Raw genomic sequence first — 15,204 nt, forward strand, 5'->3', positions numbered from 1 at the left:
TCATGGAATAGTTACAATTCAAAATTGGATCTAGTTGTCTGTTCTGGTCCTCTAAATAACTGCCACCTTCCTGCCTTTTCCCTGTAACTTTGCAAAATTTTGCTTTTCAGATAATGATCCAATTCCCTTGTGAATGCCCGAATGGATTGTGCATTCAAAACACCCTCAAGCTCATTGCGGTGAAAAAGACTTTCCTCATGTCACCATTACTTCTTTTATCAGATACTTCACATCTGTACTTCTTGTTTTCAATTCTTTCACCAATGGGAATAGTTTTTCTCCATTTGTTCTGGTTAGAACCCTAATGATTTGTATACCTCTATTAAAGAACAAAGAAAATTACAGCACAGGAACAGCCCTTCGGCCCTCCACGCCTGCACCGACTGTGCTGTCAGACTGAACTAAAACCCTTTATTCTTCCGGAGGCCTATCTTATTTATGTATTTGTCCCAATGCCCCTTAAAACTCACTATCATATCTGCTTCCACTATCTCCCCCGGAAGCGAGTTCCAAGCACCCATCACCCTCTGTGTAAAAGACTTCGTACATCTCCTTTAAACCTTGCCCTTTGGACCTTAAACCTATGCCCCCTAGTAATTGACTTTTCCACCTGGGGAAAAGCTTCTGACTAGCCATTCTGTCCATGCCCCTTAATCTTGTAGGCTTCTATCAGGTCACCCCTCAACCTCCGTCGTTCCAGTGAGAACAAACCAAATTTCTCCAACCTCTTCACGTAGCTAATGCCCTCCATACCAGGCAACATCCTGGTAAATCTTTTCTGTCCCCTTTCCAAAGCCCCCACATCTTTCTGGTAATGTGGCGACCAGAATTGAATACTATATTCCAAGTGTGGCCTAACTAAGGTTTTATAAAGCTGCAATATGACTTGCCAATTTTTAAACTCAGTGTCCCAGCCGATGAAGGCAAGCATGCCATTTGCCTTCTTGACTATCTTCTCCACCTGCGTTGCCACTTTCAGTGACCTGTGTACCTGTATATCCATATCCCTCTGTCTATCAATACTCTTTAGGGTTCTGCCATTAACTGTATATTTCCTATCTGTATTAGACCTTTGAAAATGCATTACCTCACATTTGTCTAGATTAAACTCCATCTACCATCTCTCTGCCCAAGTCTCCAACTGATCTATATCCTGCTGTATCCTCTGATGGTCCTCATCGCTATCTGCAAATCCACCAACCTTTGTGTCATCTGCAAACTTAATAATGAAACCCGTTACATTTTCCTCCAAATCATTTATATATATTACAAACAGCAAAGTCCCAGAACTGATCCCTGAGGAACGCCACTTGTCAGTCTTCCATTCAGAAACACATTCTTCCACCACTACTCTCTGTCTTCTATGACCAAACCAGTTCTGTTTCCATCTTGCCAGCTCACCTCTGATCCCATACGACTTCACCTTCTGCACCAGTCTGCCATGAGGGACCTTGTCAAAGGCCTTACTGAAGTCCATGTAGACAATATCCATTGCCCTACCTTCAACAATCATCTTTGTCACTCCCTCCAAAAACTTGATCAAGTTAGTGAGACACAACCTCCCCTTCACAAAACTATGTTGCTGCTCGCTAATATGTCCACTTATTTCCAAGTGGGAGTAAATCATAACTCGAAGAATCCTCTCCAATAATTTCCCCAGTTGTTAGCACCAGTATGGTTCAGGTTTCGATCATTCCAACAGTACAGCAATTACTTTCCGCAGTACTGGTGCCAGTGCCTCACAAACTGGAACTCAGTTCTCCCATTTCATTGTTGTTATGTTCATCAGTTGGACTGAAATCTAAAATCTATTCAGATAATGTATTTTTATGGCTAGTTGATCTCCTGTAGTTGAACACAAGGGGCAGAATTTAATCCTGCTGTGGTTGATTTATCCAATCACTGGAGTGCTGGTGCCAAACCCACCCCCCCTCCCCCGTTGGCCAGTCTCAGTCCCCCAAACAGACTTATCGACTTCCTGGTTGGTGTTTTCATCATTCTCAGGAAATTCCCCGTCTCACAAATGCTGCAAACCAATTAGAAGTTGGAACCTTTTCTGCACGAGCTCCACCGAAAAATTCACCTTGGTCCCAGGTGATTAAAGACTACTGCCCCCTTTGAGGGGGAGAGCTGACTGGTGGCGATTTAATCTGAGGATCGCAACATGTCAAATGAGGGGTAAGGTTGAGAAGACAGGCCTTCATGAATAGCTTCAGCCAGTCTGGGAGTTGGACAGAGCATACCCGCCAGGGTTTGCCTTGTAGGCTGCTGACATAGCGTGGATTCCCCCCATTGCTGGTTGAATACTAGCAGTGGTGAATTTAGGCTCCTTAAATGGCCAGTTGAGGAGCTTAATTGACTTCCAGGCTGAAAGACCATTCTAGGCCCTTCCTTTTCTCGACTCAATGAGTGAGGGGAGTGGCATGGCAATGGGATCACCATACTGCAGCTTCCCACCCAATTATATGTCCCCTGCCAACCTCCAAGCCTGCCTCTGGAGGAGCATTAAATTCTGCATGAGGAGTCTTGACTTGTAACCTTAGACTTGTGGGAATATTATACCAGATATGAAGACATTATTCAATTCCTACTCTGAAGTCACACATTCTGTTCTTTTTTATACTACTATAATTTTATTTTATGGTTTACAATAAAATAGCAAAGAGCACTATAATTGGAGAAGCAGTGATGTAGAATTGGTTGCTGCGTAGGCATTTCTCTGAAGTACCAACTGAAGATATGGAAGACACAAAACTGACAAGTTTATATTGCAACTTCCATTATAAAAATAGGTAAAGGGATTTACACAGAAGCAGAGAAACTAAAAGCAGGAGTAGGTCCTTCGGGCCTGTTCTGCCATTCATTTTGATCATGGCTGATCATTAAATTCAATATCCTGAACCACCCTTCTACAAATATCTCTTGATCGCTTTAATCCCAAGAGTTATATCTAATTTCTTCTTGAAATTAGACAAAGTTCTGGCCTCAACTACATTCTGTGGTAATGAATTCCACACATTCACCACCCTCTGAATGAAGAAATTTCTCCTCACCTCAGTTCTAAAAGGTTTACCCATTATCCTCAACTATGATCCCACTTCTCGACTCACCCACCATTTGGAACATTCTTTCAGAATCTACCCTGTCTAACCCTGTTAGAATTTTATAAGTTTCTATGAGATCCCCTCGAAATCTTCTAAAATCCAGTGAATATAATCCTAACTGACTCAGTCTGTGCTCATAGGACAGAACTGTCATCTGAGGAATCAGCCTGCTAAACCTTCGCTGTACACCTTCCATAGCAAGGACATCCTTCCTCAGATAAGGACACCAAAACTGCACACAATATTTCAGATGTAGTCTCGCCTATACAATTGCAGTAAAATATCGCCCCCCGCCAACCCCCCGCCTCAAACCAGGACATCAGCCCCAATCCTGCCCAGGTATAACCCATCCAGTTTGTACAGGTCCCACGTCCCCCAGAACTGGTGCCAATGCCCTAGGAATCTGAAACCCTCCCCCTCACACCATCTTTTGCAGCCACGTATATCCTATGTATTCTGCTGTTTCTACTCTGACTAGCATGTGACAGAGGTAGTAATCCTCAGGTCACTACCTTTGAGGTCTTACTTTTCAGCTTGCTTCCTAGCTCCCTATATTCTGCTTTTAGCATCTCATCCTTTTTTTAGAACCTATGTTGTTCGTACCAATGCATACTATGACCACTGGCTGTTCACCTTCCCACTTCAGAATATCCTGCAGACGCTCCGGGACATCATTGATCCAAGCGCCAGGGAGGCAACATACCATCCTGGAGCCTCATTTGCAGCCACAGAAATGCTTATCTATTCTCCTTACAATTGAATTTATAATGGAAGTAATGGACACAAGGGTGTCAAACACGTATAGCAACAGTAACTAAGTTTTGTGGGCAGGAAATACATGAAAAACATTGGCCCCGATTTTGCTGAAAAATTAACTGCATCTGAATATCATTAAGGTACAAGTCAGCCAGCAACTTGTAGTGAGGAAAAGATATTCCATGAATTGTGAATTGTCAGAAATAGCTGGATGTTTTGCACAGTTCCATATTAGCTTCATGAAAACAGATGTCACCATAATCTTCCTGTGATTTTCATGAAGTTGCCACATTGACGTATTGGGCCTGATTTTACCATTTTCATTCTAAGTGCCGAATCTGGGCATAATGCAGATCTGACTTAGAAATCTGCTTTCAGGTGCCCCCATACGCACTCAGCCTGAAAATAACATCGCGAGTCCCATTTGCGATGTGGGCAGGACTCAGCATGCCCGAAACTATCGGAACTCTGAATGGTGCATGTGTAGTTAAAAAAAAGTTTGAAAAAGCGCACCCATGTCAGGTTGCTCTTGGGCTGCAGAAAGCGAATAAAGCCATCCTGGAGCGAAAAGTAGGAGCAATAGCTCCCACAGACATCAGTGACCCTTATCCACCCACCCCACTACCCACAGACATCGCTGTTCCCCCTTATTCACCCCCCCACTTCCCAGACCGATTGCCCGCAGAGTGGCAGTGGATCCTCCCGCCCCTCTCAGCAGAGATCCACCTGCCTCCTCCTCCCAACCAGAGATCCATCACCCTCCCCCCCACAACCAGAGATAATCTTACTTGCCTCCCTCCTCCCCCAGACAATGAACTAAGCCCTGCCCCCCCACCCCCACCAGAGAGTGGTCTGGCCTCACTTCCCCCCACCAAGGAGGAGCACCTGACCCACCTCCTCCCTCCCCTCCAACCACCAGATAACGATCAGCCTTCTCCGCCCAGACAATGATCAGCCCTCTCCGCCCAGACAACGACTGGCCCCACCAGAGATACGTCTGACCTGCATCCTCCCCTTCCTCCCAACCAGACAACGATCTGGCCTCACTCCCCTTCCCCCCCAAACAGGGAATGATCTAACCCATCTCCCGCCACCTCCCCACCACCAATCTGAGTCAGGGAGCCATTGAACATAACATAAGAACGTAAGAACTAAGAAATAGGAGCAGGAGTAGGCAATCTAGCCCCTCAAGCCTGCCCCACCATTCAATAAGATCATGGCTGATCTGTCGTGGCTCAGTTCCACATTCCCGCCCTCCCCCCATAACCCTTAATCCCCTTGCCTATCAAAAACCTATCAACCCGTGTCTTAAAAATATTGAGCGAGGCAGCCTCCACCACTTCAACGGGCAGAGAATTCCAGAGATTCACCACCCTTTGAGTGAAGAAGTTCCTCCTCAACTCCGTTCTAAACCGCCCTCCCTTTATCCTGAGGCTGTGCCCTCTAGTCCTACTGTCCTTTCTGAGCGGGAAGAGCCTCTCTGCCTCTATCCTATCCATCCCATTCAACATCTTATACGTCTCAATGAGATCTCCCCTCATTCTTCTAAACTCTAACGAGTACAAGCCTAGTTTATTCAGCCTCTCCTCATAGTTCAACCCCCTCAACTCCGGAATCAGCCTAGTAAACCTCCTCTGCACTCCCTCCAAGGCCAAAATATCCATGCATAAGTGCGGCGACCAAAACTGCACACAGTACTCCAGCTGCAGCCTCACCAGTGCCCTATACAGCTGCAGCAAGACCTCCCTACTTTTATATTCAATCCCTCTCGCTATGAAGGTCAGCATCCCATTCGCCTTCCTGACCACCTGCTGCACCTGCAGGCTGGGTTTTTGCGACTCATGCACAAGGACCCCGAGGTCCCTCTGCACCGTCGCATCCTGCAGTTTTTCGCCACGTAAGTAATAGTCCTTCCTACCATTATTCCTACCAAAGCGGACAATCTCACATTTGCCAACATTAAATTCCATTTGCCATTTCCTGGCCCATTCGCCCAGCCTATCTAGATCCTTCTGCAGACTCTCCACACCCTCCGCACAATTTGCCGTTCCACCAATCTTGGTGTCATCAGCAAATTTTGACACCATACACTCGGTTCCCTCCTCCAGATCATCTATATAAATGGTGAATAGCTGAGGCCCCAGTACCGACCCTTGGGGCACTCCACTAGTCACCAACCGCCAATCCGAATAGCACCCGTTGACCCCCACTCTCTGCCTCCTATTTGACAGCCAATCCTCTATCCACGCTAACACCCTACCCCCAACTCCATGCCCCCTGACCTTCTGAAGAGACTGAATGCGTCCCTTTAGCAGCTGGAGCGCCCGATTCAGACTTTTATTTAACAGGTCCATCACGGCGCGGTTCCGGATAGGCAAACACAGTGGCAAAGGGGGAAATGCTGATAAAGTTGGGAAGGCAGTTCATTAATTCAATTTAAATGCATGCAAGCGCCGCCATTCCCAGGTTTCGGTAAAGTGACAATCTGCGTGGACACGGGCGTGGATCGCGTTAATGGCCTCACACCCAACTTTACCACGTTTTCACACCCGAAAACGGGTGCAATGCAATGGTAAAATCGGGCCAATTATTCTCCTACTAAATTCACAAGAGCCAATCAATCTCTCACCTGGAAAGTAAATAGCAGGCTGAGTTTTACGGGAGGGCCTTGGGATCTTAATGTTAGATTTAAAAATGGATCCTGACCCTGCATTTGTCAACAGCTTACTTGGCAGTTTTACCAGAGGTAGCCTCCTGATTGGCCACCATTAGGTCCACTGTCCAATTAAGGGCAGCAGATAGACCCCTGATGCTGCTGGCACAATCACACGGCAGGCAGCTCTGAAGTCTCAGCAGGAGAGGTAGTTGCCACTGAGATATGAGGAGAAGCTGAAGCCGCTGAGAGTTAAGTTGAAATTAAAAAATGAAAATTTCACTGGGCAAGAGTCTGAGGGAAAATCCCTCTAAGGAGGCCACTGGGGCCACATGTGCTGCATTCTCTGCCTGTAGCCCCTCCTTAGTCCATGGACCGTTAGCCCCAGAATGCTCCAGGAGGGTTGCCTCCATTTAACTGGGAGCGATGTGGCAAGGTGTTGCCCCACCATCAGTAAAGTGCCAAAAGCACCATAAGATGACTCTTAATTGGTCTTTTATTTATGTAGGTCAGCTGTCTGCCTTCTTAGGGAATACTATCTATTTAAAATACATTGTGAAATGTTTTAGGAAATGTTAAAAATGTCAAGTTCTTTTCTGTACTATAATTTTTCTTTATTTCCCTCTTCTTTCTTTTGTGCCTGACTTGATGTTAAACCTATCTGCTCTAATTGTCTTCTTCTTGGTCATTCCTCCATTTATTTCTCAATCTTTCAATCTCATTAATTAAGCAATGTTTGTCCTATTGTTCACTATTGTCCCAGATGCCCTCTGGCGCTCTGTCTCCTTGTAAGTTTGCACTTCCAGCAACTTGATGAGAAATTTAAAATATATATATAAATATACATAAATAAATCCAAATAAATGGGCCATAGCATCCAGCAAAATGTGGCCCTCTAAAAAAACTTAACACACACCACACACATTAACATGCAGACACAAATATGAATGACAAATTTTGAAATGCCTACTAATTTTAATCAATATATAAGAAACTATGATATAAATAATCATTGTAAACTGGGATTAAGGTAAATAAAATACAGGAAATCTATACCAAGTAGGTGGCTAGAGATAGCGCAGTTCTTCCAGAGGCATCTTCAGTATTGATGGAAGCCCCCATCTTAAGGAGCAGTTTCACTGTATCGAGCTGGCGACCAGATATGGCATGCATCAATGGAGTGGACCCTGAAATATTTTTAAAATGATTATCTCAATATTTTCTTTCATCTGCAATTTTAAATTTTCTCTCAAAACTCCATTATCTATAATTTGATATGGTGTCATCTCCAAATTTCTGGTCTTGAAGCTCCTATTAAGAAATCCAAATTTTCTGCAGTTAGCTTGGAGTTAAAATAGTCTGTAAAATAAACTTATTTCATATTTTTGTGTAAATTCTGTTTAGACACAGACATGCCATGCCTGAGATTACTATCTCTTTGAAATACTAACAATGAAAACAGAACAAAAATATTAGGAAGACCAGTTCATTGCTAAACAGATTAATATTCAACTATTCAGTTACATAGATGAACATAGAGCTTGGATTATCACTAGAACTATGATTTTGTTGCCGTTACAGAGACTTGGTTAAGGGGAGGACAGGGTTGGCAGCTTAACATTCCAGGATACAGATGTTTCAGGCAAGATAGAGAGGCATATGAAAATGGTGGGGGAGTTGCACTACTGGTTAAGTACTCCGTGAGAACACCTCGGAGGGGTCATACAGCGAGGCAATAAAGGTAGCTCAGGAAGAGGAAGTGTGTAGTCACAATGGTGGGGGTTTATTATAGGCCACCCAACTGCCAGTAGGAGATTGAGGAATAGATATGTAGGCAGATTTTGGCAAGGTGTAAAAGTAACTGGGTTGTTGTGGTGCGAGATTTTAACTTCCCCTATATTGATTGGGAATCACTTAGTGCTAGGGGCGTGGAGGGGGCGGAGGTTGTAAGGCACGTCCAGGAAGCTTCTTGAAACAGTATGTCCAACTAGGGAAGGGGCCATACTGGACCTGGTAGTGGGGAATGAGCCATCCAGGTAGTCGATGTTTCAGCAGGGAAGCCGTTCAGGAAGAGTAACCACAATTCAATAAGCTTTAAGGTACTGATGGATAAAGGTAAGTGTAGTCCTCAAGTTAAGGTGCTAACTGGGGGAAGGCTAATTACAACAATGTTTGGCAGGAACTGAAGAATGTAGATTGGGGGTAGATGTTTGAGGGCAAATCAACATCTGGCATGTGGAAGGCTTTCAAGTGTAAGTTGATAGGGATTCAGGACCAGCACATTCCTGTAAGGATGAAGGATAAGTATGGCAAGTTTAAGAACATAAGAACATAAGAAATAGGAGCAGGAATAGGCCATCTCGCCCTTCGAGCCTGCCCCGCCATTCAATAAGATCATGGCTGATCTGTCATAGCTCAGTTCCACATTCCCGCCCTCTCCCCATAACCCTTAATCCCCTCAAGTTTTGGGAACCTTGGATAACGAGAGATTTTGTGAGCCTAGTCAAAGACAAAAAGGAAGCATTTGTCAAAGCTAGGAAGATGGGAACACAAGAAGCAAGTGTGGAATGCAAGGAAAGTAGAAAGAAACTTAAGCAAGGAGTAGGGAGGGCTAAGAGGGGTCACGAAAAAGGATTGGCCAGCAGGATTAAGGAAAATCCCAAAGCTTTTTATACATAGAGCAAGAGGATACCCAGGGAGAAGGTTGGCCCACTCAAGGACAAGGGAGGGAATCTGTGCATGCAGCCAGAGGAAATGTGAGGTATTAAATGAGTACTTCGTGTCAATACTCACCAAAGAGAAGGACTTGAAAGATGATGAGTCTGGGAAGATAGTTTGAGTCATGTTGAGATCAAAAAGAGGAGGTATTGGGGTTCTTGAGAAACATTAAGATAGATAAGTCCCCAGGGCCTGATGGGATATACTCCAGAACACTGAGAGAGGCAAGGGAGGAAATTGTTGGGGCCTTGAGAGAAGTTTTTGTATCCTCACTGGCTACAGGGGAGGTCTCAGAGGAGTGGAGAATAGCCAATATTGATCCTTTGTTTAAGAAGGGTAGCAAAAATAATCCACGTAATTACAGGCCGGTGAGCCTTACGTCAGTGGTAGGGAAATTATTGAGAGGATTCTTCGAGACAGTCTTTATTCCCGCTTGGAAATAAGTGGACGTATTAGTGAAAGGCAACATGGTTTTGTGAAGGGGAGGTTGTGTGTCACGAATTTGATTGCATTTTTTGAGAAAGTGCAAAGATGATTGATGAGGGTAGGGCAGTGGATGTTGTCTACGTGGACTTCAGTAAGGTCTTTGACAAGGTCCCTCATGGCAGACTAGTGCAGAAGGTGAAGATGCATGGGATCAGAGGTGAGCTGGCAAGGTGGATACAAAACTGGCTCGGTCAAAGAGGACAGAGGGTAGCAATGGAAGGGTGCATTTCTTAATGGAGGGCTGTGACAGATGGCATTCCTCAGGAATCAGTGCTGGGACCTTTGCTGTTTGTAATATATATATAAATGATTTGGAGGAAAACATAACTGGTTTGATTAGTAAGTTTGCAGACGACAAGAAGGTTGGTGAATTTGCAGATAGCGATGAGGACCATCAGAGGATACAGCAGGATATAGATCAGTTGGAGACTTGAGTGGAGAGATGGCAGATGGAGTTTAATCCAGACAAATGTAAGGTAATGCATTTTGGAATGTCTAATGCAAATAGGAAATATATAGTAAATGGCAGAACCGTTAAGAGTATTGATAGGCAAAGGGATCTGGGCGTACAGATACACAGGTCACTGAAAGTGGCAATGCAGGTGGAGAAGATAGTCAAGAAGGCATACGGCATACTTGCCTTCATCGGCTGGGATATTGAATTTAAAAATTGGAAGCCATGTTGCAGCTTTATAGAACTTAGTTAGGCCGCACTTGGATTATAGTGTTCAATTCTGGTTGCCATGCTACCAGAAGGATGTGGAGGTTTTGGAGAGGGTACAGAAAAGATTTACCAGGGTGTTGCCTGGCATGGAGGGCATTAGCTATGAGGAGAGGTTGGAGAAACGTGGTTTGTTCTCACTGGAACGATGGAGGTTGAGGAGCGACCTGATAGAAGTCTACAAGATTATGAGAGGCATGGACAGAATGGATAGTCAGAAGCTTTTTCCCAGGGTGTAAGAGTCAATTGCTAGAGGGTATAGGTTTAAGGTGCAAGGGGCAAGGTTTAAAAAGGTATATGAGGCAAATTATTTACACAGAGAGTAGTGGGTGCCTGGAACTCATTGCTGGGGGAGATAGTGGAAGCGGATACGGTAGTGACTTTTAAGAGGCATCTTGACAAATACATAAATCGGTTGGAAATAGAGGGATATGGCCCCTGGAAGGGTAGGTGATTTTAGTTAAGTTGGGCAGCATGGTCGATGCAGGCTTGGAGGGCCGAATGGCCTGTTCCTATGCTGTAATTTTCTTTGTTCTTTGTACGCACATCTGTTTCATAGCTAGTGGATAGAGATATGTAAATGCAAATAGTAATATGGAAGGGCAAACATAAATAAACTTTATGGACAAGGCATGAACTTTATCTTTAATAAACATTGAATGCTTAAAGTGATATAGAATCATTTCCCTAATTATTTTCTTGATAGGCTACAGTTCTATGGGTTCCAATAAGTCTCCAGCATCTCAGTGGAAACTCCCATTTTTATTAATGTTTTGACAGGCTATTCAGCTATGTGAAGTGCTGCCTCAGCTCATAATCACTAAGAGCAATTATAGCACTCAGAGGCATCAGCTAATTCAGCGAAGAATTTGATCCAAATCAGGGGCCTACACCTCTGAGTTAATCCATATCACATCAATAGGTCTGTTGACTCAATGAGCCAATGCAAGAACTTCAAAAATTGTTTGTGTAGAATTTATATTTTCTGTGATTATATGATCTAATCTAATTTTAAATGGGTGGAGTATTGATAACACATTTACCCTCACTATCACAACATTCCAATATGGAGGGATCTTCACGAATCGCTGCAGTCAGGGTGTTGACATCTCCATTGGATGCTGCCTGATAAACCACAGTAAGGTCGATTTCTTCTGCAGAGTCACCTTTTTAAACAGGATCATAAATCAAAAGGCAATAATTTAAATAGAACATTTAATGCAGGTTTTACAGAAATACTTATTCAAAACAAATCACTGAACCATTGTATCTTTACACCATACTTTTGTCTGTACATTGAGATCTATAGTATGTGCAATTTATCATGAAGTATTACATTGAACCCTAATGTTGCCAGAATGTTTCTTTATTATATGAGCATCTAATCACATATTTCAATACACAGAGTTCCAATTTAAATTAATCCTGATAAGTGTACACACCAGATTGAATTTCATTCTTTTCACCAACTCTCTTTCTTATTTCTTTAACACAAGAGTGAGATCAAATTCTGCTTGTTTTAACACCATAATGGCCAAGTTTCAGTTTATGGTTGTTTAATATTATGTATATACTAATACATAATGCTACAATATAAAACTACATGAAATGTAACAGAAATCTTAGATTTTCTGCTTGTAGACTCTTAATGCTGGGACAATTGGAGCTTTGTTAGGGAAGAGTATAAAGGAATATGGAGCTAAGATGACTGAATGAAATTGAGGTACAGATCAGCAATGGCTTACTCCTATTTTTAAATTCCTGTAGTCATCCTTTGAATCTTGTACTCCCTGTGGACTTCAACAACTTTAAACAACTCTGGAAACCATTGAACGTTACTGTAATCGGAACATTAGAAATGAATTAGTAACTAACCAGAAAATAGTTGATCATCCATTTAAATAACACTGAAGAGGATCCTTTCCAGTGCTGGACACATGTTCAGCTGTGTGATTGAGTCAGTGCTAGCTGGAGCATGAAACTCTAAAATGACAGTGCTAACACTAAATTAGCATTACATGCTGAGTGATGTCACAACCTGCCTTCTCTGCTCCCTGCATTTGTGCTAATACCCTCACCAAGACGGCATTAGCAGTGTGTATTTGCAATATGGGTGCCACTTTGGAGGCAAACAGCACTCACAGTGCCAAAAAACGTGACAATACATTGCAAGAGTGATATTCAGCAGGAACAGGTTCCAGAGTTACTAGTAGCCCTCCAGCACTTTTCCAAGTAGCCAATGTTCATGTACGAATGTAGGCAATATTTATTGGCAAAGGCAAATATGCAGGACTTCATAGGTAAGCCTAATAATATTTTATGTTGTTTCTACATGCAAAGTATTTCCAGCAAGCATCACTGGATACTGATCATGAATATGAATCTTGACCAATATTTCTCTGTCACAACCATTTGTAGGAACCCTTCTGCAATACCAGGTGAAATAAGTAACTTAGCGCAACATTGAAATTTCTGGCCTGTATGGTTTACTACCACATGTATAATGTTTTCACTTAACAACAGTGAGCAGTTCACTTGACATATAATGGCCAGAACTATTTTTTTACTACTTTTCTCACTTCTAGATCCTTGTGTAAAATTGAAAAACAAAATTCAAAGTGTCATGTGGTCCCAGCTGTGATGTAGTGTATTGAGTTCCATTGCAGAACAGGGAGAAGCTACCCAATGTCTAAGTCTTGTAATTGGATGTCAACTGAGGTCATGAGATCCAAGCTTGTTGCAACATGATGCCGTGCCAGCTCAGACTGCTGCCATCATTGCTGCAGACACCAATGGCATACAGATTCAGCAATCTGTGCTCCAGGAATTACTAGGATTGCTGAAGCACTGCCCTAGGGAATTATCTATGGCCCCATGGAGAACATACCTGTAGACCTCCCTCAGAAGGACAGCATTCCCAACATTCCATTCTGCCAGTAGCCCTGCTGATGCTGCTCAGTTTGCCAGTCCAACTGTAACCATCCATGCTAAGGCAGAGCAGTCGAAAACGAAACCGTGAAGGCCAATAGCTGCTCAAGCACATTCTTCCAGGTCATCTGCAGTCTTTTCCAATAAAGGTCAGCAGCCTTCGACTGGTTACTGAAGAAGCACTGTGCAGGAGCACTAGGACTGGCAAAAGCACATGGCATTAAAGCAATGCACATGGTTGAATAGTTTTGCATATATTCTTCGAAGTGTTGTATTATTCTGGAATTTTTTTTAATGATGGCTTTTATTTCAGGATTTTGGCCAAAATCCAATGAATGGAGCAGATGAATTCTGGAAAATAGTAATGTGGGATGAGATAATAATGGGTGGCATGGTAGCACGGTAGTTAGCACTGCTGCTTCACAGCTCCAGGGTCCTGGATTCGATTCCTGGCTCGGGTCACTGTCTGTGTGGAGTTTGCACATTCTCCTTGTCTCTGCGTGGGTTTCCTCCAGGTACTCTGGTTTCCTCCCACAGTCCAAAGATGTGCTGGTTAGGTTGATTGGCCATGCTAAGAAATTGCCCCTTAGTGTCCAGGGATGCATAGGTTAGAGGAATTAATGGGTATAATATGTAGGGATGTGGGGGTTAGGTCTGGGTGGGATCATGTTCGGTGCAGACTCGATGGACCGAAGGGCCTCTTTCTGCACTGTAGGGTTCTATGTTCTATGAGATCTTAGGGAAGGCTGAAGACAACACGTATGGAGTGACAGGGTCTAGGCCTCCTAGACCCTTTCTATTCTTTTCTCCTAGGTGACCTGCTAAGGCCGGGTAGAAAGTAGTGCACCCTCATAACACAATACTGCATGGGTGATTCAGAGGACAGCCCTCAGATGAAATGAAACATTACTGAATGAAGAAAGACAAGTTAGCATCATCCTCTGGGGCTTTTGCATGGTTGTCTGTTGCCCAGGGTGATATCCAATACTTATGGAATTACATCATAGCCATCCTGGGATTTCAAAGAAGAAAACGCTAGCCAGGAGCTACATACAGTGGCCCAGCCTTGATATAGACATTACTAACTTGGTTAGACATTGTGAGTCATGCCAAGAGAATCAAAAACTCCTCCCTCAACAACCATGGAAGTGACCTGATAGGCCCTGGGTGCGAGTGCACGTAGACTTTGCCGGACCCTTTTTGGGCTCCATGTTCCTGATTATGGTTAATGTGCATTCCAAATGGTTAGAGATACAGCCTATAAACTTCATCAGTTCCCATGTTACCATTGAGAAACTACTACAAAATCACTATATGCAAGGGATACCGGAAGTTCTGATTTCTGATAATGGCACTGCCTTTACTAGCATCGGGTTTCAGACCTTCAAGCTTTCCAATGGAATCAAACATTAGGACTGCACTCTATCACCTGTCATTGAATGGGCTGGCTGGATGGTGCAAACTTTGAAGCTGGGCATGAAGAAGCAACTCGCAGCGTCCATAGAGATCAAACTGGTGCGATTTTTATTCAAAGGACTACCCTTCACACAATGCCAAGAATTGAACTAGTGGCTTCGGACAAGACCTCTTGCGAAGGTGAGAGGGCATGGGATCCAAGGGGCTGTGGCCTTGTGGATCCAGAACTAGCTTGCCTGCAGAAGGCAGAAAGTGGTTGTGGTTGGGTCTTTTTCTGCATGGAGGTCGGTCACCAGTGGAGTGCCCCAGGGATCTATTCTAGGACCCTTGCTGTTTGTCATTTTCATAAATGACCTGGATGAGGAAGTGGAGGGATGTGTTAGTAAGTTCGCCGATGATTTGAAGGTTGGCTGTGTTGTGGA

General features: G+C 43.7%; 1 protein-coding gene across 1 annotated transcript in view; it reads right to left on the reverse strand.

Annotated features, from left to right (window-relative positions):
* The window catches only part of ankrd55 (ankyrin repeat domain 55), a 97,414-nt gene that overhangs the window by 77,232 nt on the left and 4,978 nt on the right, over positions 1 to 15,204 (reverse strand). The window contains exons 2-3 of the mRNA XM_080186126.1: positions 11,482 to 11,604; positions 7,570 to 7,700 (exon numbers count right to left, since the gene is read on the reverse strand). Coding sequence (XP_080042252.1) covers positions 7,570 to 7,700; positions 11,482 to 11,604 — 254 coding nt within the window. The remainder of the gene's footprint in view (positions 1 to 7,569; positions 7,701 to 11,481; positions 11,605 to 15,204) is intronic.

This window comes from Carcharhinus amblyrhynchos, chromosome 1, assembly GCF_965287045.1.
Source record: "Carcharhinus amblyrhynchos chromosome 1, sCarAmb.v2.hapA, whole genome shotgun sequence".
NCBI lineage: Eukaryota > Metazoa > Chordata > Chondrichthyes > Carcharhiniformes > Carcharhinidae > Carcharhinus > Carcharhinus amblyrhynchos.